This window comes from Manis pentadactyla, chromosome 11 (genome assembly GCF_030020395.1).
Source record: "Manis pentadactyla isolate mManPen7 chromosome 11, mManPen7.hap1, whole genome shotgun sequence".
NCBI lineage: Eukaryota > Metazoa > Chordata > Mammalia > Pholidota > Manidae > Manis > Manis pentadactyla.
In genome coordinates, this window is record NC_080029.1 from 36,637,654 (window position 1) to 36,662,580 (window position 24,927).

Consider the following 24,927-nt stretch of genomic DNA (forward strand, 5'->3'; position numbering starts at 1 on the left):
ACGCTTGGTACGGAAGGCTAAGAGACCTGAACCTGGAAGAAAGGCTTTTCCATTCCAAAAGAGAAGTGAATCTGTGACAACAGCCGACAGACTGTAGCTACTTCAGTTTTGTAGAGTGCTAACTAACTTCAAGGATAGACTCTTGTGGAAGAGTCTGAAATAATCTCAAAGAAATGAGGCTGTAGTCTTATACATGTAGAATCAGATTCAATACTTAGTAAATTCTATGAAATTATAGCACTTGTCTTTTGGGACTAACTTCAAATGAAGAGAATACTCATTGCTAACCACTTAAGAAAAAAAACATTAAACTCATAAACTGAAAGTAAAATAAATTATACTGGAAAGGAAGTTATTTCTCTGAATAAATTATGTTTGTTATTTTGATAAATGAATTAACCCTGTGAAAGAACTAAATAATATGTCAGTGGATTTTTATAATTATTTCTATTCATATGATGAAGAAACCTAATTAATTTGTTGCTGTATGTATTTGCCATGAGACAGTACTTCTCCAATCATTCTATATTGAAATAAACCAGGATTTGGCAATAAGAATTTTAGTTAATTCTTTGTGTACTTCTTAAACTGCTCAGGAATACCATAATTAGCTATATCAGATACTTTATTATTCTAGTCTTAGAGAATGGAAGGAGTTGATAGTTTTTCAGACAAATCATTTTTTTAAAGAGCCATTTGAAAAAAATACAGTGTAAATAAAAGTAATATACAGACAGTTTAACTTCTGAACATAGAGGAGGAAATTTTATTGGGTAAAAGTAATAGATTTTTAAATGTAACAAAAATTGTCTAACCCAATAACTCCATTTTATACTAATATGCAGGAAATAATTACATTATAGAATGCATTTGTATCACTTGCAATTATTGTAATTCATTACATTAGTATTTTAGTACAGTCAAAATTTAAGCCATATTTCTTTTGTAAATCTAATTTCACCAATCAAAAATTATTTGTTGAGTCTATGCTATATTGATCTGATCTCTTTAATTATTGATAATATTCTTTCATCTTTCCTGTTTCTTATTTGTTAGAAGCCTGTATTTCTACATGCTTTCTCATGTTCCCAAAAGAGATTAGCTAGTTTTTGGTTGGTCTGATTTTTTTTTTGGAATCTAACACTACTCTAAACTTAATTTTATATCTCTTAAGGCAGTTGAACTCTTTCAAATATTTAAGTCAAAATACGAATTTGAAGTCTTTCGTGGATTTCTCTTCTCCCTTCTCGCCCCACTGTACCCACCATCACATTACTAATTAACTTTCTCTGATTCTTTGTTAAACTAATTATTAGAATGAATATTCAAGTTATCATTCTACCTCATAGGTACAGATTTTAAATGACTTAACTTCTACATACACTATTATGTATACTCTAAGTTAGAGCTCTTTGTGCAACTCCTTACTAAAACACTTGAATAAGCATAGAAACAAAATAAGCATTTCTGAAAATATGTAACATCTTGATATTACACAAGAAATAATAACGAATTGGGTATGCAGTTAACCAAAAATAAAACTAGAAGTATATTCACAATAAGGAAATAATATGGCTATAATAAGCACATGGTTAGGAAATGTGTGTATGAGCAAAATATTTGAAGTCAGGTTAAAATTTCACCAAATATTTCATTTCCCCATGAAAGGTATTTTTAACATGTTAACCATTGTTTAATTTGATACTTAGTTGAATTTTATCTTGAAATTTACAAGTTGAGGAGCATGGTATTATACATTAATACTGAGAATAAATGTTTAAGCCTTATTAGGTTATATTGCTAAGTTCGAAGAAAATAATGTGTCTTAAGATGCATTCTTTTGGATTGTCTGATTTGTGAAAATCTACCACTATTGAAGTAATACCACTTGTTTTTCCTCAAGTTAACAGACTTAAAAAGGAGCTTCAGTAATATTAATAATCAGGTTTATTACAGGTATATAGTGTGAAAAAATAGGAAGAGCAAATGTTACATTACAGTGAGTAGTAACTAAATTATCCTTCTTGTTAAAATATTATTAAATGTTTTTCCTCTGTACTCACATATTTTTATTTATACTCTCAACTTCAGATCTTTGGGAATAGTTTTTAAAATTGTCTATCTATATTTCACAATATGTAAACTATAATTCAGATTATTTTAAGTTTAGAATTATATATGTGTTTACACGGATATGTGATTATCTCTCTATTTATAGTAGCCTAGCAAGCCCTTTTATTTTAAAAGGGACTCTTGAAGATAATTAGCATATAGTTTCATTTTAGTGTAGCTTTAACCACTGATGTCATGTGAATATTCTAGTTACTTTTCTGTAGCAGATTTTCCACAAATACTAGGGAAGTCACGATGAATCAATTTTGTCACACAAAGTGATTCCAAAGTGATCTTTACTGAGTTTTCTTGGATCCTTGCAACTGGATCAACTGAGTTGATGACGTTTGCCAGGAAGACAGAAAAGATGGTGTCACTTCAGATCTGATATTCCTGGGTCTGGACTTAAAGATTATCTCTTGAAGATTAATTCTTCCCCATGTCCTCTCCAAATTCAGATCTCACTTCTCCAGAGGTTTAGAAGGCCCTATTTCACCACTGCCACACAGAAAAAGACAAAACTCAAGAAAAAGATTACAATTCGACTGCTCTACAAGCTACAACATAATTTTTAGGTTAGAATTTCATGGCTTTTGGCATCAGGCCAGCACCCTATTGATAGACCAAAGAACAAAAAACCCTTAATTCCTAGAAATTTATTTTCTCCTCAATGTAATTCATTGTACCCTTCAAATATGTCATTATTACTAATATAATTCTTCAGCGAAGGAGCACCTTTTTTCTTTTTCTTGCATGACCTAAGCTAGAAAGGGGTAAAGCACATAAACATAAAACATATAAAATGATAGGTCAGCCAGGTAGCAGAGTAAGAAGGAAGCATTTAAATGTTTTTCTTCAAATAAAACAATTTTACAATGTACTTTAACTTGTTAATGGCGTAGCTCTGATTTAAACATAGCTCTAACATTTAAATGTTCATGTTTTGTTACTTAATGCCTTCAGCCGTCAAGCCAACATTGTTTTCTTCAAGTAAAGTTTTGTACATTCTGCAGATGAAAATAAAAGTACACACATGGAGAAGTTTTCCTTCAAATTCCACAGTTCATAACTCTCCAAACCTGCCCCAGTGACTCTAGGAAGAATTTTATTTTTTGCAGCAGTGCTTTGGCCTAATCTTTCAAAAACAGAGACTATCTCTTAAAAATTATTTTCTAACATCAGAGAACACGTAAGCATTTGAAATAAAAAGGTGACTTTCATAATCTGGATGCTTAGAATTACATTTCTGTCATCTACAAATGAGCTCTGTTGATTCTGATTGGTATACGCAATTGGTTTAAGTAGAACAAAAACATAACTTTTAAACTTAAACGTAACTGGGGCTTCATAGGCTGTCTACCTACTTCTATTCCTTTCTTAATTAGGTTAAGAACAGATTTATGCAAATTTCCTCACATAAATTTATTAACATTCTGACTCTGAAATGAAATCATGTCTTTTACATTTTTGTCATCCTTTGGCCTTAGCATTTCCTCTGATTTCTTACTTATTACATTGGTGATTAGTATATTCTTGAACATTCAATTCAGAGCCAACTACTGAATTGTAACCTTCACACCATCTTTTCTGTCAGCAAATGAGTAAGATAAAATGAGAAATTCTAATGACTTCCTACCCCCTAGTGATCTGTGGTGGATTAATAGAAAGGAACAATTTGGTCACTACTAATGCACCTTGATAGTTTGGTTCTCCTGAATATGAGGGAACAACTTAAATAGGATTTAAACTTCTTAATGCTAAAGTCAACTAAGCCTGTGCATATAAATATGTAAGTGGTATTGAATTGGTTCAAAATTAGTATGAATTTACAAGCTGCTGTTGTCATTTAGTATTTGCATTTATCAATACTCAGAGACATTCTAAATCTTGCATTTTTGCCTTTTGCAAGCATATGAATAGTAAATAGTAAAATTTTCTGTGGTTTTAGTTTGAGACTACCCATGTTACCAAGTATAATGTCCTTGAGTTTGATAGAGACCAATGAAAGTGGGACACCTAAGTGATTATATAGACATTATCCATGGAATTGTCACCATATTATTCTTCTCTTATTTTAAAAGTCACATTTGGCAGACGGTAGAGAGATCATTAAAGTAGATTTAACATAGTAGCAGTAAAACCTATTGTGTAGGTTTTAGAAATAAAGCAGTAGATATATGAAGTTAAAATCAGATTAGATTGAGAGAGGGATTGTTTCCCTTAAACCATTAAGTAACTTCATTTTTTACAAGTTTGCTGCTAGGTTAGTGTGGATATACAGCTGTTGTTTCCTGAAAGTATCTTTCATTTCTTTAAGACTGTCTTTATGTTTACACTAGAAATCCAGAAACATTTGGGGTGAATTGCATTATAAATGGTGAGAATAACCAACTTTTATTTTTAGACAAGCTTGGATTGCTCTATGATCAAATCAATCACAATATGGTAATTTTGGGATTTTGTTTTGTTTTTTAGCTAATGAAATGAAAAATTCCTTATCCACATCTTAAGGCAAAACTTGGGAATATTTTCCAATGATTTGAGGTTTTCAACTCACCAGTCTAATACTCTGTAAAAGGAAGTGGTGATTGGTGAGATTAAAACATAAAGGTCAGGAAAAGGGAAAACTGTGTGAAAATATCACATAGGTAGAAATATGGAAGTTTAATTCATATTTTTAATTGAGCACCTATAATGGGCCTCCCAAAATGGCTGACGGTATCACTAAGTGTTTTAAGTTTAAATAAAAAACTTAAACCAAAACATGTTAGTAATTTCTAAAACATCATTCTGAATGACCCATTTAAGTAAAAAGTTCTGCTTCCAACTCATATATTTTCACATTATTCAAAATATTTATTAGGTACCCACTATGACCAGCTACCTTATCAGGTACAGCAGATGACAGATGATGCACAAGGAGCACAGAGTCTCATGGGAGCTTTATCACATGTGGTCCTAGGCTGAAAGGCCCTTCCTTGTATTTCTTGGTAGGTGGAGTATATAGCTTAGTGGTTAAGCACAGGAATGCAGAAAACAGATAGGTCTAGTTTCAAATTCCAGCTTTAGTATTTAGTTTCTGTGTGATCTGAGGGAAAAACTCTCTGCACCTCAGTCCATCTGGAAAATTAGAATGATACCTCATAAGGCTGTGAGAATTGATTAAAATTACACATGCAAAGAGCTCAGAGTATAAAGTGTAACTAAATGGATGCTGGGATTACTAAATGAGAGCCATAGAATGGAGGGAGGGGTCACTGGTGTCCAAATCTAGGCTGCTGCTTAAAGTCCTTAACACCAAATTTAACTCCATTTGCTTCAATTCCCTGGCATTCACCCTGTCAGCTCGTTATTGCCCCTCAGGTATCCGAGGAAATGGGAGACATTCCACAAGGATATGTTCCCACAGAGCTTTTGGGTACCCTGGAATCCCAGGCTTTGTTAACGCTAGGGTACCCACAAAGCACTGGCATTTATCACTGAGAAGCATGTTACAAAAGACAAGGAGGAGGTGAGGAAAGATAGCAACTGACCAAAGTAGAATAATGGCAAAAAAAGGTTTTTAATGGATAAAACCCATTTGAAATTAAGAAATATACCAAATGTCTCTATTCTCAACTATGTGTGTGCAAACATATTCAGGATATTCTTTTTTTTTTCCTTTAGGTTGGTACTGATTTAGCTTTTGGTTAACAGCAATGACAAGTTTTATGTTTAACTGCTATGTTGATTCTTTGGGGGCTTTTCCAGAGATCTAATATGGAAGTTCCTTAACTAGTGATGTAGAGGAACAAGTGTTTAACTGGGGAGAAAGTTGCCAACCACCACTAGCCTCTTTTCCCACTTTTTTAGAATATAAAAGTTGGTATATTATCTCAAGTCTTTGGGCATATCCTTGGCATGTTCCTAACAGCTGTTTCGTTAGGTATTCTATAGATCTGATTGAATTATTTTAATCAAATTATTTTAACCTATCAAAGTACTTTAATCTCTACCCATCCCAACTAGAAAATTTTGAATGCTTTTAATTCAACTTTTGCTATCTTATTTTTGTTCTCAACTACAGCACTTAAGTATTTTTTCATGTCAACCTATTATTTTTCCCTTTAGTTGGTGCTCTGGCTGCCCTAGCAAACTCTGTCCTTATTTTATAACTAGCCCCTGGAATACTTATTTCTTCTAATTTTTGTCCATATTCAAACTTCACACATTAAAAATTCAAAATTCACCCTGTACCATTTTATTCATGAGTTATTTCTCTGAATATTTTTACTTTAAAAATATGGGAGAGACTAAGACAAATTTCTGAGTCCTACTCCACTGCCACATAATTGTGCTTTATTAATCTCTGAGATTCTTAGACCTATTTACTAAATAATTATAAACATCTGAATTGCACTGTAATTGGTGGCAAGCTTGTTAGGCATTGATTCCACTCCTCCAGGATTTCTTGCTGGAGGACAAAAGGCTCTTCACACAAGACTGTATTTGTGAGAAAGCAAAACAAGATTCCACATTATCTATCTAGATATTTCCCTTCAATTTTAGATTGGGAGCCTAGTCACATAAATTATAAAGGCAGGAGGAGCAGGTAGCCTCCACAACCTTGATTCTTTGCCTTCTCAGCACTGGAGGGCAAGAAGCCACAGTACTAAGTTCAGCTCTGTAGCTCCACCCCAGGAAGAGAGAGGCACCTGGGTTGGAGAGAGGTATTGAATATTTTTCATACCCCTTTGTTTAAAGGGCAAGTAGCCTTAAAATGCACTCTTTGCTTTAAGGAAAATTGTACATTATACTTAAGCCTGAGCTGGCATGTAGCTAGTTCTAAAACAAAAGGTCTCTGTCCTGTGTAGCATGAAACTGGTAGACAACATTATGAGGTGTGGCTTTGTAAAATTATAAACATCTCAGTAAAAATCAAAGATTATGTTTAATGTGTATATATTTACATGCTAATTGTTGGCTGTTAGTATGCGTCAAAACAATACATTAAGCTCCCTTTCCTAATGGAACAGACAATCCTTTTACAGAGTGGTAATATTCAGAAAGAACTCTGTTCTTTAATGGTGGGAAAGCCATTGCAATAGAATTTGATGAGGCTCATGGAAAAAAAGTGATCCCAAAGAAAATTATGTCAACTAAGATATCATACATAGTTTGGAAATTTGATTGATCTTTATCTCCTCACACTACACTCTGATGGATCTCTGGGTCTGTTGCAGTACTTTTATCAGATTCTTATCAGTAATGTATATACCATATTTCACTTTTAAGTTGCATTTCAGATTTAATTACATGATAAACTACTGTATCCAAGACTAAGATGAATCATGTTTCCTGCTTTTTCTATGTGTGGCTTTAAAAAAATTCCTAATATTTCATTTATCTTTTGTGTGTATTTCTACTTTTCATTACTTTGCTTTAATACCACATGGCTCCTGTACTATTTCTATCCTTCCTTAACACCTCAGCACATCCCCACAAATCTCTAAGCTCACAATGTATTAATACTTACTTCTCTCAACTAAATCTTTTCTACTTAATATGTTTATCAATCCTCTTGGCAACTCGTTCTTTTACGCAAATTTTATACAATAGACTTGCATGTCTTGAAAATTTGATATAAACAAAAAGAACAACACTGTTAAATTGCTGTTCATAATCACAAAATTGCATTTTTAAATATTGGAGTTATTTAAAATCCCTTTCATTATGAGAAGGATATTCCAGTGGAAGTGAAATTCACATTAAAAGGCATTCAATAGATGTGTTTATTGGTGGGTCAGTTTTGCCAGTGTTTTAATTCACATGTAATTCATGTAGACCCTGTGTCAGCACCAACTAACAGTAATACTACTTTAACTAAAAAACTGGTAAGCTATTCCCATTTATATGTTATGTAATTATTTTATAATCCTCAGATTTTGTAAATCCTTTACAGAAAAAAATAATAAAGCATGGTGATAAACTGCAATTTGCCACTACACATTTGCTCCAAATCTTAGATAGTATAAAACACAAGACATTTTTTTTGCACACTCTGCTTTTATAAAACAACCAGATTTGCAATTGATTTCTTTATTTTATTAGATTTATCAATATACATGGCAGCTTTCTTAAATTTCAAACTTAAGTTCCAAAAGTAATTTTAAAGGTGAAAATCATTTTTCTTCAGATTTCATATTCCTAGAGATATTAAAGTTTATTTATAAACAAAAATAATCAATAAACACACTTTAGAAATCAGAATATTTTAAATTATTTTAAATGAATACATGTCTTTTTAATTAACTATCATAGTTAAATTTAATATCACAAAACAAAATGACTTGTACCCACTAACTTCTCAAGTGGGGTAAAGTCATTGGGTTTTACACTTAATATAAGTTTTAAATGTGATTATTAAATGATAATATTTTATCAGTTATAGGAAATATTCATTTATAGGAATTTCCTTATGTCCATCAATTTTTTTAGGCCAACTTTGAGCCCATGTCAACCTTCAAGGTTAGATTCAGTGCACCTAACCTGCCTAATAAGCCTGTCAACTTAAGAAAAGGATTTCATTGATAAGAAAGGGAAATAAACAGTGGCTAGATCACTGTTCAACTTACAAAAAAAGCTAATGATGAAAGGGATAGTTTCAAATAACTAATTACTTAAAACATTCTCTCTTTTAAATAAACAGGAATGGCCAATGACAGGTTTAAAATTTCACAGGATAACCTTTAAAAAAAAACACATAGAAATATTGAAGGCATCACCTTATTGATAAACTAAAGTTTAATAGTCACTGAAGGGGTAACAACCACTTGTAATCTATATTTAAAAGTAATTTTAATCATAGCTAAAACAAACTAAAAACAAAACTCTACTAAGAAATAACAAAAATGATAAAACATTTAATAACATCTAAAATGTAAATACTTAAGATGCTAAACAAAAATATTAAAAGGTAAAAGGGCCTTGAAATTTTTTTCCAACAATTCATCTTATAAAATCAATTTCTAAATAGCTCATATTTGCTTTGGTGCTTGTCTGCTATCAACTAAACATTAGTACAGTAGAAAATCACTTATGTTCTTTTCAAATGCTTAGCATTATAATGTGATCTCATATCTTTCCTCAAATTAAATTTTGCTCCACATATTCCACATGTATACAGATGAACATCCATGTGCTGTTCCAACTGTTCATTATTTGGGAATATCTGAAAGCAGACCTGGCATATCGTCTCACCAGCAGACAAATGAGAAATCATATGCCGTACATGGTCATGTTTTCTGAAGTTTCCTTGATCACAAATGGAACAGACATACCTGGCCATGCCTTTGTGCATGTCATTGTGCAGTCGCAACTGACGTTCTCTTAAAAACTGCTTTCCGCATGTCTGACAAACAAACTGTTTTTCCTTAGTATGAACAGTATAGTGTTCTCTTAAGTGACACCGCTGATAAAATCCTTTTCCACACAGATTACAAAAATGCTTTCGTCTGTGATCTCTTTCATTTTCTTCCATGATGGCACTCTTAAACATATCTTGGTCTAGGCAGCTAGACATATGTTCCACCACTAGATTTTCAGTTTCAAAACGCTGGCCACAATTAGGGCATCGAAAAGGACATGCAGAATGTTTAAATAACTGCTTTTTTTGGATACTGTTTATCTGGAAATGATTGTCCCTAAAATCATCCAACATTTCAACAAACATATCTCTTATTTCAGACTGCTCATCAGGATTCTCTTCCATGTCCATTTTCTCCTCAGTATTTCCTAACCCATTCATTGTCAGATCTTGGGGTTCTCCACATCTTTGAGCATGTTCCTGAAGTTGTCTGCCTTTAACAAGTATCTGTCCACATTTACCACATGCACAGATATTTTCAATGTGTTTGGCTAGGTAATGAGATGACAGGTCCTCTTCTGTTATTGTGAGTCCACACAGCTCACAGGATGCATTTTCAGTATCCTCTTGTGCTGGACTGCTGTTGCTAGGGGGCCTCATATTTTCTAAACTACCTCTTTCATCAGCATTTATGGACATCCTAGGTTTGAGAGTTTTCCTACCATTTTTTTTAATACCAAGATCTTCTTCAACATAGTATCTATAAAAGGGCTCTTCAGGTTCATCTTCTAATTCATCATTGTCAGTGGATTCATTACAGTCTTTATCAGTAACTTTAATAATATTAAAGTCTTTCAGTTCATCTGTAGGAATATCTTCTGGCTCCATCTTAATAATGATTCTTTTCCGCTCAGCAGCTCTGCTTTTTTCTTCACTGGCTAGTTCGGACTCCACTGTGCTACTTTTTCTGCTTCCAGTGGGAGAAGCTGAATCATCAGCAGCCTGGCTTGTGTCTCCTCTGTATTTGTCTGACTGTGTAGAAAATGTTTTAGAAGAATCCTTTTCACCAAATTCAGCTTTGATATTACTCTCCTTTCCATCTCTTATATCTACTATCCTGTGATAAGATCTCGTGTTTTGGTATGAGTGTCTGTTAGTACAGGTTAGCACATGCTCATCTAGTAATTTTTCACAGCTAAAGCCAAATCCACAGCTGTCACAGGTAAAGCTCCGTCCAAAGCGTCGCGACACACGTTCTTTTGGAGTAGATAATTTGGACACAGCACTTTTTTTACACACATCAAATAGTGGTTCAGGAAAACTACCTAATTGTAAAGATTCTTCATCAGGCTCTCTGTTATGTGGTGTATTTACTGTTGAACTTGGTTCTGTACACCACCTATTGGCTTCACTGCCATTTCTAGCCACGGTGTCTTCATACATTCTTACCCCAAATATCATTTTGCTGTTCTGTTTGCTGGAAGCAGAAGATGAACATTTTGAACTAGAACAATCTGCATCCTGTATATCTTCTAAGCAGTCAGGAACATTGTACAGCTGTAGGTAGTTCATTGCCACTTTAAACTGCTCAAAACTGGAGGGGGCTGTCATAATTTTTCCTAAATACATAAATTGCAAAATGAGATCAAAACACTCAGCACTAATTTTCATGTTGCTGAGATTGAGTTGTGCAGTACTATGCTGATGGTTCATGAAAAACATTCTAAAATAGGAGCTACAGGCAGCTAGAACCGCTTTGTGTGCTTGAAAGTAAATGTCATCAATTGCAATGCAACAGTCACAGAGAAAACCCCATTCCCTTTGGTTGTTAAGCTGCTGAAGGACGTAGCTGCTGTGGCTGGGCTTTGCCATCTTCTATTAATTAGAGACCTATGTAAAACAAAAATATTAAAGTCAGACAAGATATCAGAAAATCACTTCAAGAATAATTTTGACCATGATCTGAGACTTGTGTGACTTTGCTATTATAATCACAATCTGAATAGCTTTCCATTTGACATAGCAAAACTATATATACCTGAATCATTTTTTAAATTTGAAGATAAAGACTCCCAGTCATTTCTTTAAGCTTCTCATTTTAAGAAATACAAGCCAAGGTATCTAAAAGCAAAAGCCATCATTTTGACTTCATCACTATCCTAGGGAGAAAAAGGTATAGTAAATATGAAAGGAAAAAAGATACTAGTTTAGAAGTACTTACAAGATACAACGAAAGTAAATAAAATAGCAACTTAAACTGAAAGCTAGTAACTGTATTGCCAAATATTAACTTCTTAGATGACTGAAATTAAGGCTAATTATTGCTCATTTTTAAGTGTGATGAGGGTATTTTGGTTGTGTTAAAAAGAGTCCTTGTCTTTTAGATATACATGCCAACTTATTTATAGTTAAGATGATATATATATATGTTTGAAAACGATCCAGTGCAGTGGGAGTGGGTGGCTATAGATGATACAAGATTGGCCATATGTTGATAACTACTGGAGCTGGGATATTTGTATAATTATATTTTTGCATGTTTGAAGATTTCCATATAAAACACTCTATTTAAAAAAGCTTATTAGATTATATGGAAATGGCATCAAGCAAAGAGGTTTGATCAGTGCTTTTCTTGACGATTGGAGAAGCAATAATTCAGTACAGTCAGAATATCTGTCTTACATTGCTCAACATGCACTTTAAGATTTAAAGAAACTGTGGATCTATGTGGAAAAGAGGTATCCTTAGACTATACATTTTTCTTCATTTTTTTAATCATTAAAAAAAGTCCACTAAAGTAACACGTGCTCAATGCAAAACTTCAAACATAAAAGTATACCAAATACACACCTTAGGTTGTGTACCTCGTGTCTGATATAACCTCTCCCAACATAATGGATTACTTATCTTTGGAACTGTTTATATGTATACATACAGAGTCAACAGATACTGACTCCCTACATGTGCCAGGCACATAATTTTGCTTTTGTTCTGTTTTTTTTTTTAACCTAAATGGTATCATATCATATATACCTTTTTGCAACTAATTTTCTTCATTTAACATCTGGGAGACACTGTAATAAATATTTTTAATGTAGGGAGTTGACTTTGGATAAAGAAGAAAGGAGAGGAAAATATTAAAAGTACTGAAAGTCCTATCAATTATATTACAAAGCTAAAACAAGATCCAATTTTAGCCTCAATTTTTAGTCTGTACATATAAAACTTCAGAATCTATCTTCTACTTAAAAACAAGCTCCTACGCGATTTGATTGAACATAAAAAGAACATTTAACAAGCTGTTCAGAGAAATAAAATGTTCACTCTTCAGTCCTCAAACCCTTCAATCCCTGGTGTAGTAATTAAGAGAGTGAAGTTTACTTACTTCCAGTTGCTCTTTATCTGTCACAGATCACATACAGATCACATATCCCTTTCCCCCACTACCTGAAGACCTATCTGCCTCCTTCCAGTTTCTTCCCTGTCTGTCCTTCCTGTCTAAAGAGGTAGAATTGCAGAGCCAGGGATGTGCATCTGCTGAAATGAGGGTGGCTTATAATGAGACCTACTACCTTAAAATTGCAACCGCTTTATACCTTTTCTGTAAGGTAGACCAAGTATTTCAAGTAGGTATACTATTTCATTCTTCTATAACTCTGATATTTGTACTAAAACTCTGAGGACTCATGCTCAGCATGTACCTAAATACAAAAAGCAATGTATGTACAAAGATATTCACCAATCTATTATTTATCATTTGAAATGTCCAGTAATAAGGGAGTTGTAAGCAAGCCGAGGTAAACCCACTCCCTAAAATTCAGTCATGTTGCCTTTGAAAATCATATTTATGTATGAAGACTATAGAAGATAATAAGAAAGGTTTTCAGGATGGAAAGTCAAGAAGACACACATAAGATGTGCAATTACATAACAATTACAATTATAAACAAATCCAAACAGAAACAAAACCTTATTCATGGAGTGGGGGAAAACATACACAAACACATTGAAAGTTTCCAGTAGTTGAGTTGTTTAAACACACACACACGTGTTGAAAGTTTCCAGTAGTAAGAGTTGTTCAAGAAAGAGACAAACTTGTTCAGACGACACTGACTGCCCTGGCTGGAAGCAGAGACAGAATGTCTGCAGTGCGGTGTGGTGTGCAAAACAGGCTTTAGATTAAACAAACCGGACCGAGTTCCAATCTAGCTCTGCCACCCTAGCAACTTGTTTATCCTCACTGACTCCAAGTTCCCCAAACTGTCAAAGTAAGGACAATGATATCTCAAGTAACATATCAAACATGAGGATTCATAGAAGCAATGTGTAAAATATATAGCACTTGGCATGTGATAACTATGGAAATTAACAGTGGCAGTTGTGATGGTGGTAATGTATATTTAAGCAGCAGGAGGTTAAGTTTGACTAGATAGAAACTTAAGGTTTCTTTCCAAATAGGAATCCAGTAGTATGAAAGCCAGCAGTTAATCTGGAAAAACGTTCAGGTTTTAAATATTCCATGCTTGAAATAATGGCATAAAGAGCTTACAAGTCCCCCAAACTCTTCTCACCTAAATGAAAAGCAGTTTTATGGTCAGCAACTAAAATTAATGCAATTACATAGAAGACCAATATAATAGGCACTTTGTAGCTATAGTCACAATTCAATTAAATTAGTGAAAATACATATTCTGTGTTAACAGAAACAACATAGAAGCACTTTTAACGCATTTATTAATTCAATAAATATTGAGCACTTTGGTGTATCAGACACCGTATAAAGTACTGAGAATCGGCAATAGCACAGGGATTCTGTAATCTCAAGGATAAATCGTTGAGAATTTGGACTTTTTCTAGATTAGTGACTTCTTTCAACGTGTACTCCGTAAAGTGCCTACTCTACAGAAGGTGGCATTGTGCTGTGGTGGAGAGGCAAGAGCTCTGGGTCAGGTAGGTCTGGGTATGAATTCCACTGCCTCTATATATTTTTATCTCCCCCTCCGAGCATTGGAAGCTGAGCAAATACCATGTCTGAAATTAATGTCAACTCTACCAGATTCTAGGTTGACTTAGAATTGTAGTTTCATCAATGTCATTATGCAAATGTCCAAGTTCTGAATAAAACTTATTTTAGATAGAGTAACTTTTAATAGCCATCATTCACATATTCAGAACCAGCAACTTTCTTCTTGTTAAACATCACTCAGAAAAGCTTTAAGAAGGCTTAGTAACACACACATACACACTGCCGGGATTGGAATCAGGGGTGACAGATCTAAATTCCTGAGACTTGGCTGTTATCTCTTGTGAATAATTTTTGCATTAAAATTTTCATAATCCGCTCACTTTTACTAATGAACTTCACTCAAGTTCCAAAAGAAGCTTGCTAAGTTTGCAATTTTTTTGGATATATCCTTAATAATGTTACCAAAACCTTAGTGAACTCTGTTATATAGTAAAGCTTGTAAACAGTTTTAAATAAAAGGATTGCTTTTATTTCAGCTGTTCCTGTTTTTATAACTGAAATCTCTAATTGCTTTGTTTCTGTTACTAGCTGTATCACTGGTAGAACAAGTTTATTACAGCTAGAAGTCAAGGGCTGGGGCTGAGAGCAGAGAATTCCGATGTGATCCAAAGCCAAGTGCTCTCCTAAGGTTAGCAGGACACCACTATGAATGCAGTTCTCTCCAGGAAGAACAAGAAGTTTGATGATGCAAAAAAATTTTACACTGGATTTTTAAATTTTTAGTTTGAAAAGGTTTCATCTCAAATTCAAAAAGCCACCAAGTACATTAAACATATTAAATAATTTATATATTTATAGACTTTTAGGGCTTAGAGAGATAGTCCAACATTTTTCTTTCACAGAAGGTCAAAGATCAGAGAGAGTTAAATAATGTATGAAGGGTACAGTTAACTGTGGACTACAGAACAAGGACTCCTGATCACCCACATGTGTACTAACCATGCAATGTACCTTCTGCAAAAAGAACACTCAACAAGGACTAGGCATGAGTCCTAAATACAGGTTTTATTGGCCAGTTGCTCTTGCACAAATGCCCACTCCCATTTGATCTGTAATGTGGTTTTATCTGTTTAGGTGCATCTAGTCTTACCTATAGACATGTTCCCTAAATTATACCGTGTAAGCTATTTCAGAGTACATTTCTCACTGACACAGTAATGTTTCCAAAATATTTTTCCTTCATTGCTTAATCTCTTAAATTGGAAAAATGTTTTGCTGGAACTTTCTTTTGCCTCTTCAGACAAATGATAATTTAAGGGTCTATAAATAAGCATATAAATGAATAAAGAAATAATTTAAAGAATTTTGGAGTGTCTCCTTCTGAAAAACAACCACCCTCTAATTTTTGTCATAGACTTGCATTACCAAGGAAGCCCCTGGGGACAATCTGCACAGCTTCTGTTGGAGCTGGCAGCAGAACCTGTCATCAGCCTCAATCCAGTGCCCCAACTTCTGAACTACTAACAAGGACCTCTAGATCTCAAAGGTCATCTAAGTATATGCATTCATTTCCTTTTACTTACTCCTATGTCTTACATGATTCAAAGTATGTATATGAATTTGAGGCTATAAGTCTATTATATATTTTGAAGAAGCCTGCAATGTAATGAAAGGATCTTATCTTTATAAATCAGGGTATCAGAATGTACTGTACACCTATAATGTTCCTAACATCTAATAAAGCATTGAGATGGAGGGTGGATAAGCAGCTCATTACATATGAGAGATTCATTTTTAAACCAAGAAACAATTTGAGAATAATTAAGTACTAAATTATATTGAATAAAGTTCAGCAAGAGTTTTTTTGGGAAAAAAGCAAAAATTGTACTAGAACAGTAGGCTTTTAGGAAAGATCTAGGATTTGAGTGAAGCCTTCATGAATGAGTAGGACAGAGAAAAACAGGAAGCAAGGGGAAAGTCATTTCAGGTATCTGTATAGTTGGAATATATGTAAATACTTGGGGAGAAGTACGCAGCAGCATAAACAAAAGCTTGGAACTTTAATGGGAAAGAAGGTAAACTGGCTTTACTGGACTGGCAGATGAACGTTATGAAGAGAGGGCAAATGACAACAATAACACAAGAATATGAATAGCTAACATTTGCTAAGCCTTACTATCAATGGGCCAGGCTCTAGTCTAAGCAGATATGTGTATATGTGTTTAAGTATATAGTTGACCACTGAAGAACATGGGTTTGAACTGTGTGGGCCCACTTACATGTACATTTTTTTCAATAAATATACTGGGAAATTTTTTGGAGATTTGCAACAATTTGAAAATTGTTTTTGAAAAAAGTCTTTCTTTTTTTTTAAAGCTTCCAGTAACAGGCTATCAGCAGTTAAGTTTTTGGGGACTCAAAAGTTATATGAGGATTTTTGACTCAGCAGGTGGTCAGTGCCCCTACCCGGTGTTGTTGGTCCAGTTTTAACTGTATATACATGTCTATATACATGTGTGTATATATAATATGATACATGTGTATATATATCACATGTATGTACTGGCACAGGATATTATATAACCTTCCTAAGGCCACAGAGGACTATATGACTCCTGAGCCTGAGATCATGGCCTTAACAACTTTGCCATCTATAAAAATAAGAATTTTGGCAAAATTCTTTCTTAGAATACCATTTTCCAAGGTATACTGTAATCTCTAAATTTAAATTTAATTCTCTAGGTTTTCTTGAAATTGCCAAGGAGAACCAGATGTAGAGGCTCCTAAAGATAAGATTTTCAAGGCATTAAATGACAGACACAATCAAGTTTAGAAAATTTTATTTGCTCTTTATAATAGGCATTCTGACTGGTTATGAGACTGCAAATTCTGTACTTAGTATAAGAAGCTCTGAAATTATTATTGGGTTATGTTCCAAACTTTATTTTTTAGTTATTTAGAACTTGAAGCACATATTCCCACAGAAACAATGCTATAAATGGTGGCTCGGGTCTATCTATGCTTACACCCTGAAATCTTTAGAACTCTGACGTAGCTGTATGTTAGCCCTGACAGTGCAGTAATAGTACTTGTATCATCAGCACTAACAGAGGTATCATACAGCAAGGCCTACTACAATGACTCTCAAGGACCTTTGTGCTCCTTGAAATGGACTTTGTGCTCTGTGCCTGGCACACACTTCCCACGTAGTTGCACTTAATGCTTGCTTGTTAAATGAAATATTAAATAAGAACCTAGGAAGTAGCCATGACAGATTTGAATACCAGTTCTACCACCTATTTAGCTACAAGGAAATGTCTTCACCTCCCTAAGCCTGCTTGTCTCATCTATAAAATAGAGATAATCATACTCCTCACATAAATTACAGATGACAAATGTGTCTTTGTCTTTTCAATTTAAGCATACTACAATTTTTCTTAAATATTAATGTCATCATAATGTGAACACAGTTCATACTATTTTACAAAGTGATCAAGTTCAACCTGGTGAGAAAACTGAGTCCCTAAGAGGCCGAGATATGCCCAAGGTCACATCTAATTTTAACGGCTGACAGCACAAGACCTTGGTCTCCTGAATCCTGGTCTAGCGCTCTTCCTACTGTTCGGACTGTGACCCCCATGTACAGTACCACCTGGCTGTCTGCATCCTCCTCTGTATCGATTACGTTTTGTTGTAATATAAGAACTGTTCAAATTAGCAAGGGCTGTTTGCGCCAAATGGTCCTGAAACTGTTATGCTTTTAGAGATTGTTTTGGTAGATGGTTAGTATTTTTTTGTCTCCTTGCTTGTTAAGCCAAAAGGTATACTGATCTGCTGCCCATTATTTCAATCTGTTATGGGTTATGGGAGTAGACAAAAACTCATTGAAACTGAATCTACATAAATAATTTTCTGAGAGTACCCAGGGAAGTTTTCTATGAGTAAGTTAAGGTTTTAATTCCTGTACTGTGTGGTGTTTCATCTATTTTAGTTGTTGACAGGCAATGAACTGCCTTATTCTTTTGCTTCAGGACAGAGCACTGGGTAGCTGAGGTTGCCAACCAAGTAACTACTGAACAAGCGAGATGTTACTGCAGTTGAGATGTCAGATCTAGGAAATGAATGTATCCACACAGAAAACAAAGGGAACATAGTGGCTTCTGGAATATTCCTCTCTCCTTCCAGGAGCGGAGGAGGAAAAGTACTTAATTCACACCATCTCTACATTTTGAGCTGTTTATTCTAAAGAGGCAACGTGGCAACTTCTGAGCACTAGAGGGCACTGTATGAACAGCAGGTTTCTCTCGGCAAAAAGCAGCTTCACCAGGAAGTTCCTTTTTGCACGTGGCATTGGTATTCTTAGGGTTCATTTTGTGGAACTTCTATTTCAAAGTACTCACTCGATGATTTTATCAGGGACCCACTAGACACTGCACCTCCCCCTGTATTCTGTCCTGGCTGAGACTACCATACACCAATCACCTGGGCTCCTTGAGTCACTTGGGGTGTCTCCCTCATAGTTAACTATTAAGTCTTGACAATTTTCTCACTAAACATTTATCAAATCTATCCCTCTATTCCATTCCTACCTTCCCTGCCCTCCTTACGTCTCTATCATCACTCCTGAGTTATTACAACAGGTTCCTTAACTGGCCCCTCAAATCCATCCTTCACCCTCCATTGATTCAGAAGGAACAAAAATCAGACCATAACATTCTCCTGTTTAACCCTTCTACCGCTCCCATCACATATCCTCATGCGAAAATACAAACTCATTTGCAAGGCATACAAAAATCACCCATTTAATCTTATATTTAGCCATTACCTGCTTCAAACTTCATGTTCAAGCAGCATAAAACTGCTTGCCCTTTCCTCCCCCCATATGCTTCAAGTATTTACCTCCATTTTTATTCCTGCTGATTGGCTCTTCTGTCTGAACCATGTATCATTTAAGAATCAGTTTTATCACAACCTCTAGAAAGCTTCCCTCTCCCACTATTTTAGGTTTTGATATTACTGGGTATCATTTCCTTATTACACTGTATTTTAATCTCAGAACAGCAACATAAAGTAGATGTTAAAGGACAACCTAACCACACTGCCTAGGTTCAAATTCTGGTGCTGCTACTTACTGGGTGTGTGACCTTGAGCAGGATGATTAACAAATTTCCGCCTCAATTCTCTCATCTGAGAATGGGGATGATAATTCTTTCTAGTGTTTAGAGTTATTATAAGGCAGTGCCTGTCACTGAGAAGTGCTAAATAAGAATCAGCTCCACAATTATCTGTGTTGGTCTTCCCGCTAGGTTACCCAAAGGCAAGGACATTGGCTTGGTCGTTACCCTACAACATAGTAAGTATTCAGTAAATGCTGAACAACTGGTGAGGCAACTCTAGGCTGGACAGGACTACCCAGTTTCCCTCTTTCCAGCAGTTTCACACTTATTTTTCAATTGTACTGTTTCCCATTTTGTAGCTCCAATTATTTTTTGCTTATTCTAACCAAAACCCCGAAACTTCACACTCACCTAATTAAAAGCTAATCAAATGAAACCAATAAAAGAGTATCATAGAAAGTATGCTCATTCGAAGAAGCCTAACTTCATTTTTAAGCCTTAAATCTATTTAAGATCTCCCTTTATCCCAAAACACCTAGCACAGCAAAAGCCTTCATGCTTTCACACATGCTATTCCCTGTTCGACCTCCAGCTCACTCTCCTCCAGAAGTTTTTTTTCTGATTCCAGAGTAATGCAGATGCCTCTCTTCTGTGACTCCAAAACTATATCCACATCCATTGGGTGACAAATAATGTATCATCCAAAGTGGGATGCTCTACCTATCAGCACACTCACTGGCTCTGTAATTATGTGGCTCCCCTGCTTTGCGAAGTGAGCACCTTGAGATCAGGGCATTGTCTTAGTCATCACTGGTACCCCCTGAGCCTCTAAGAGTTGCCTGACATTTAGTTGATATTTGATCAGTTTCTGAATGAATAAATGTGGAAGCAGTTAAGTTGTATTTTGCTTATCAACCTTTTGCTTTATTTCAATCACGGCAACTTTTATATAGTGGTCAAAAATTTACACAGCACGTTCCCATATATTATGCCATTTTATTATCCTCATTTCACAAATGAGGAAACAGGTTCAGTGGTTGATAACCACTTTTAAGTAGAAAATGGGACTCAAACTCTGACTTTGTTGATTCAGAGCCTAAGTTTCACTTTTTATAAACCAAACAACACTCTTCCTGGGAATGACTATTAACAGTGTCCCTCTGGAACATTCTAAGCCCCTTAGAGTCACCCCATTCTCATACAGCCCATATTGTAGGCATAATGTCCTGCCCCTTCCCCATCTCCTTTTCATCTGCTGACTTTCAGTGCCCATTAGAGCAAGCCCTACCCTAATACTAAGATTTAAGGTAGGCATGGAGCACTTCAGTTATCTCTAAAAATGATCAAGTGAATCTCAACTCACATAGACAATGAGCAGAAAATCTGGTTGGTGATTTAATTATCTATTTTTCCAATTTTACTTTGAAAACGATTTTAAACTCAAAGCACAGTAGTTTAAAAATAAACACCCATACCCCCAAAAGCCTCAAATAACTAATGTTGTGGTTAAACTTCTATGTACTGTTTTGGGGCTTGTTTTCAGAACAGCATCAACTACGTCACAGGTCATTCTTGAATATACCAGGCTAAGTATTAAGTGATTTTGTACTTAAGATCTCTCATAGTTACTATACAAGCCACAGTATTAGAAATTTTTCTTAAATAGGTATCATCTCGTTCCTTGTCACATCTGAAAACTGTAGTTTTTAATTCCCTTCTTTCCTCTAATCTTTCTTTAGTGTTTGGCATGCTACCTCTGGATACTGATCAAGAGGAACCCTCATCCCACAGAGGCATCTCGGCAGTGGTCCTCATGGCAAGAATACCCACTCCTTCCCAACTATAAATTATGAAGCTCTCTACAAATGTGAGGGTTTTGTTTTAATGAGTTTGGCTGGCATAAATCAACCTATAAGAGGCTGGACATCAACATTAATATTTTAAAAAGTGTGAGAACTAGCCCACGAAGGTACAGTAAATACTTTAAAAGGACAAACCTAAAACAGCAGCTCTGTTATATCTAAGCTCTCATGTCTATTGCTTAATCACAGAATTTTAAACCAGTCCAATGCAAAACACTCCCTTTTCCTCTACCTGGCCAGTTCTCACCAACCTGAGCAGTGAACAGAGCCCATGAGCCCATGAATCACCACAGGCCATCCTTAGGCAGGGTGAGGCACACCAGCAGAAGTTAGGATCAAGTAACTTTAGGATCAAATATTGCCTCCTCTCATGTTAAACTGGCTTTTAAGAGTGATTCTCTCTGGAGAGGGGGAGTCAGGATGACTTCCATTTTTGTATTTATATACTTCAGTATAGGCTGAATTTTTATAAAGAGCATGGAGTTTCTAATAAATTATTTCCATTTAGAGAAAAAATAGACCTGAGTCACTTTTAATTTGGTTCACATAAGAGTATGAGAATAAAGTAACGTCAGTATTTTATGGTAAGAGATACTAGCGCAATTAGAAAATGCCAGGAAAAAACATCCTAGAGACAAAACTGACGTCTCAAGCAGATGTTTTTCAAATATACCTTAATTTTTTGGGAAAACAACAGACTATAGCTTAAAAATAGGAATCTAAAAAAATATTCTGCATTTTTATCCCAAATGGTGTCCTCCCTTTTGGGCTAAAAGATTAATAGCAAAGGCTTAATTAACACTTTTCCTGGCTGGTGAAGGAGTGGCCTGAAACCCAGCACTTCTTTTCTCCTGCACATTAGAATAGGAAATGGTGCTGCTAGGAAGAGACACCCTTAAAAAAACTACATGAACTGTATCTTCCCCAGAGCCAGGCAAAAAAAGGAGAATGAGTAAACAATACAAAAATTTAGCAGCCTTAGAGTGAAATCAAAACACAAGGTCAAGAGCAAGTGGCTGAGACTGTGCTCATGCCCTGCAAAGGTCCTGGTTAAATATGGTTTCTCTTTTATGTGTGCACCAGGGCTCCCTCAAAGTAGGCCATCATGTTGGAGTGGGGAGAACAGAAAGGCTTCAGGAAACACTGCCCAACCTGAATTACTATCCTATACCACAAAAATTTAGTCATAATGGTGAAATCTGCTTTTAAAATGAATGTAAGACATTAGTTGAAGGCTCCACTGCAAAATCTTTACTCATCTTTAGAAAAGCATTTCACCTCCACTTAGCTTCAGCTTTCTCTAAGATGAAGAAGCCCCATCTGGTTCCCAACGCCATCTAGTTATTATTGAGACTTGATCAGATATTAAGCAAGTGATTCAAAATGAAAGCTCTGAGGTTCTGATGGCCAGCCATCATTCAAGCATCACCACTTTGTATCCCAATTCTCCATCATATCCATCTGTACTAACAAAATTTCACAGAATCTTATTTCTCCATTTAAAAGAAGGCGGTGGTTGCTTTTAAGTTAAACTTAGAACTGCATCCCTCATCAAATCTGCTCCAGAATGCTATAAACTTCAGCTCAGGAATCTGATTCTAAGTGGTCTCCAAAAGCCTGAGACCACTCCTTGGGTTCGAGTGTCAATGGGAAAAATTGTTCTGGAGTAGTTTCCCGACCGTGATACACACTGAAAATACACTTAGACCAATGGAGAATCTGCACGTACCTACCACAATTCTGAAGCTCGACTCAGGAATATTATTACACTTACACAAATGCCCTACTATCCCCAGAAAACATTAAGGACTTCATCAACATCTCCCTGACGCTCCCAATTTGAAAAATGTCATGTCAACCTTTCAAATCACGTAGACGCGTTGCTTAGGCAGAAAGGGAGATTAGGAGGGTGGCTGAGCTCGGACCCAAGTCTACGTATTTTAGTGGTAATGACTCCCGATCTACATCCAACACATTTACCGAACACTAAGAGAACTTCTAGTAAGCGCCCACCAGTGGAATCGAAACCGCTTTCTTCCCAGGAAACAAGGTATTTTCCACTGAAAGGTCCCAAACCCTAGACCTACCACTTTTTACTGAACAAAAAACGTGTGTGCCGGCAAGAGGGGGTGGGAAAGAGCGTGGCAAGAATTTGCACGGCTCTTACGCCTCCTCCCTCGGAGCGCGCCCAAGTCTGCGGCCTGGGGCTCCGGGACACTTCCCCTCCCACCCGCCCTGGAGCCGCAGCTGCGAGTCGAGAGAAGCGGGCCCTGGACACATCAATCAACGGGTCCTCCCGCCTCCCGTCTACACCTCCTCTCCCCTCCCCCCTCCTCCCCCAAAAATAAAGGCAGAGAAAGAAAGGGAAAAGAAGCCAACTAATTTGGGAACTAGTCTCCGCGGAGGCTTAGCCTCGGACCCTGGAAGGCCGCACGTCCCGGAACAGGAGCGTCGGCGGGCGGCAGGATCCAGGAGGTGGCCCGGCAGCCGCCCGTCGTGGGTCCTTGCAGCGCGTCCCCCGCGCTCCGACTCCCCGCACCGGTCGGTGCCGCTCCGGCCCCGCACTCGGGCAGGCCAGCGGCCCGCCGCCCACTGACCCAGGTCAAAGTTGCGCAAATAGCCCCACAACTGGCAAATACTTACCAGCTGTAGCAGGAACCGGGACTGCGGAGATTTTAGGGAGTTTAAGGCAAATCAGCCGCGGGAAAGGCGGGCGAGGCGAACGGGCCGTGAGCTGCAGTGGCGGCGGCGCGCAGCACTCGGGCTGGGCTGCGCGGAGAGGCTCTGGCTCTGCCAGGGACTGTGCTGCAACAAAGGACTTCCGCTGCCGCACAGCCGCGCCTGCCGCACCGCACTGAGCCGGCCCCGCTTACGCGGCGACTCCGGGTCTGCCCACCAGTTCGCTGCGGCGTCCGCCAGCCTTCCCCTCCCTCTCGCCCGCCCACCCACTCCGCCGCTGGCTGCTAGGGGCACCCGCGGTCTCCTGTTTGTTGCAACAAGTTTCTGCGTCGGGCTCCGAGGTGGCTGGCGCAACCCGCACCGCGGGGGCCGGCGCGGCGGCGGCTTCACCACCCCTCTCGCCCCACTTCCCAAGGGTAGGCTTGGGACCTCCTCCTCCTCCTGTTTGCACAGCTGGATGGGACTGGGCTCCTCCCGACTCCCCAAGGGCAGGATGCTGCTTTCTCACTCAGTCCAGATGTCAAACCCCAGCGCTATAGGGCCTAGCAGCTGGGCCCTCCCTCGAGGTACGTCCCCGGCGTTCTGGGAGCGCCGGCACCCTTGCTCTGTCCCGCGCGCGGCCAGTCCGTTCAGGGTCACCCATTCCCCGCGCTCCCCCGACTCTGTCTTCCATGGGCCTGTCCGCCTCTGGCCTTGAGTCACTTCCCTTGCCGTGCCCCACCCCGCCCAGCCCGCCGCCCCTCCCAAGCTCTGGAGGCTCCGCTTCCCTGGCCCAGCGCCCTCACCCCTCTCCTCGCGAGCACGCGGGCGCATCCTTGTCCACCCCCACCCTCGAGCTGAGGAGGT

The 24,927-nt window shown here is 37.2% G+C and overlaps 1 protein-coding gene and 1 non-coding gene across 2 annotated transcripts; one reads left to right on the top strand and one right to left on the bottom strand.

Annotated features, from left to right (window-relative positions):
- The first annotated feature begins 224 nt into the window (after nucleotides 1-224).
- Nucleotides 225-293, top strand: LOC118922863 (small nucleolar RNA SNORD2). Its single transcript, XR_005028926.1, has one exon. It is a non-coding gene; the product is annotated as a small nucleolar RNA SNORD2 (small nucleolar RNA).
- A 2,409-nt stretch (nucleotides 294-2,702) lies between these two features.
- On the bottom strand, nucleotides 2,703-24,793 carry ZBTB1 (zinc finger and BTB domain containing 1). The gene is made up of 2 exons (XM_036906072.2): nucleotides 24,046-24,793; nucleotides 2,703-11,347 (listed from the first exon to the last, which is right to left on the bottom strand). The coding sequence occupies exon 2, from the start codon at nucleotides 11,327-11,329 to the stop codon at nucleotides 9,188-9,190; it is 2,142 nt and encodes a 713-aa protein (XP_036761967.1). The 5' UTR covers nucleotides 11,330-11,347; nucleotides 24,046-24,793; the 3' UTR covers nucleotides 2,703-9,187.
- Between the last annotated feature and the right edge of the window lie 134 nt (nucleotides 24,794-24,927).

Coding starts and splice junctions, on each gene's coding strand:
- ZBTB1 (XM_036906072.2), bottom strand. CDS start 11,329: ATGGCAAAGCCCAGCCACAGCAGCTACGTCCTTCAGCAGCTTAACAAC.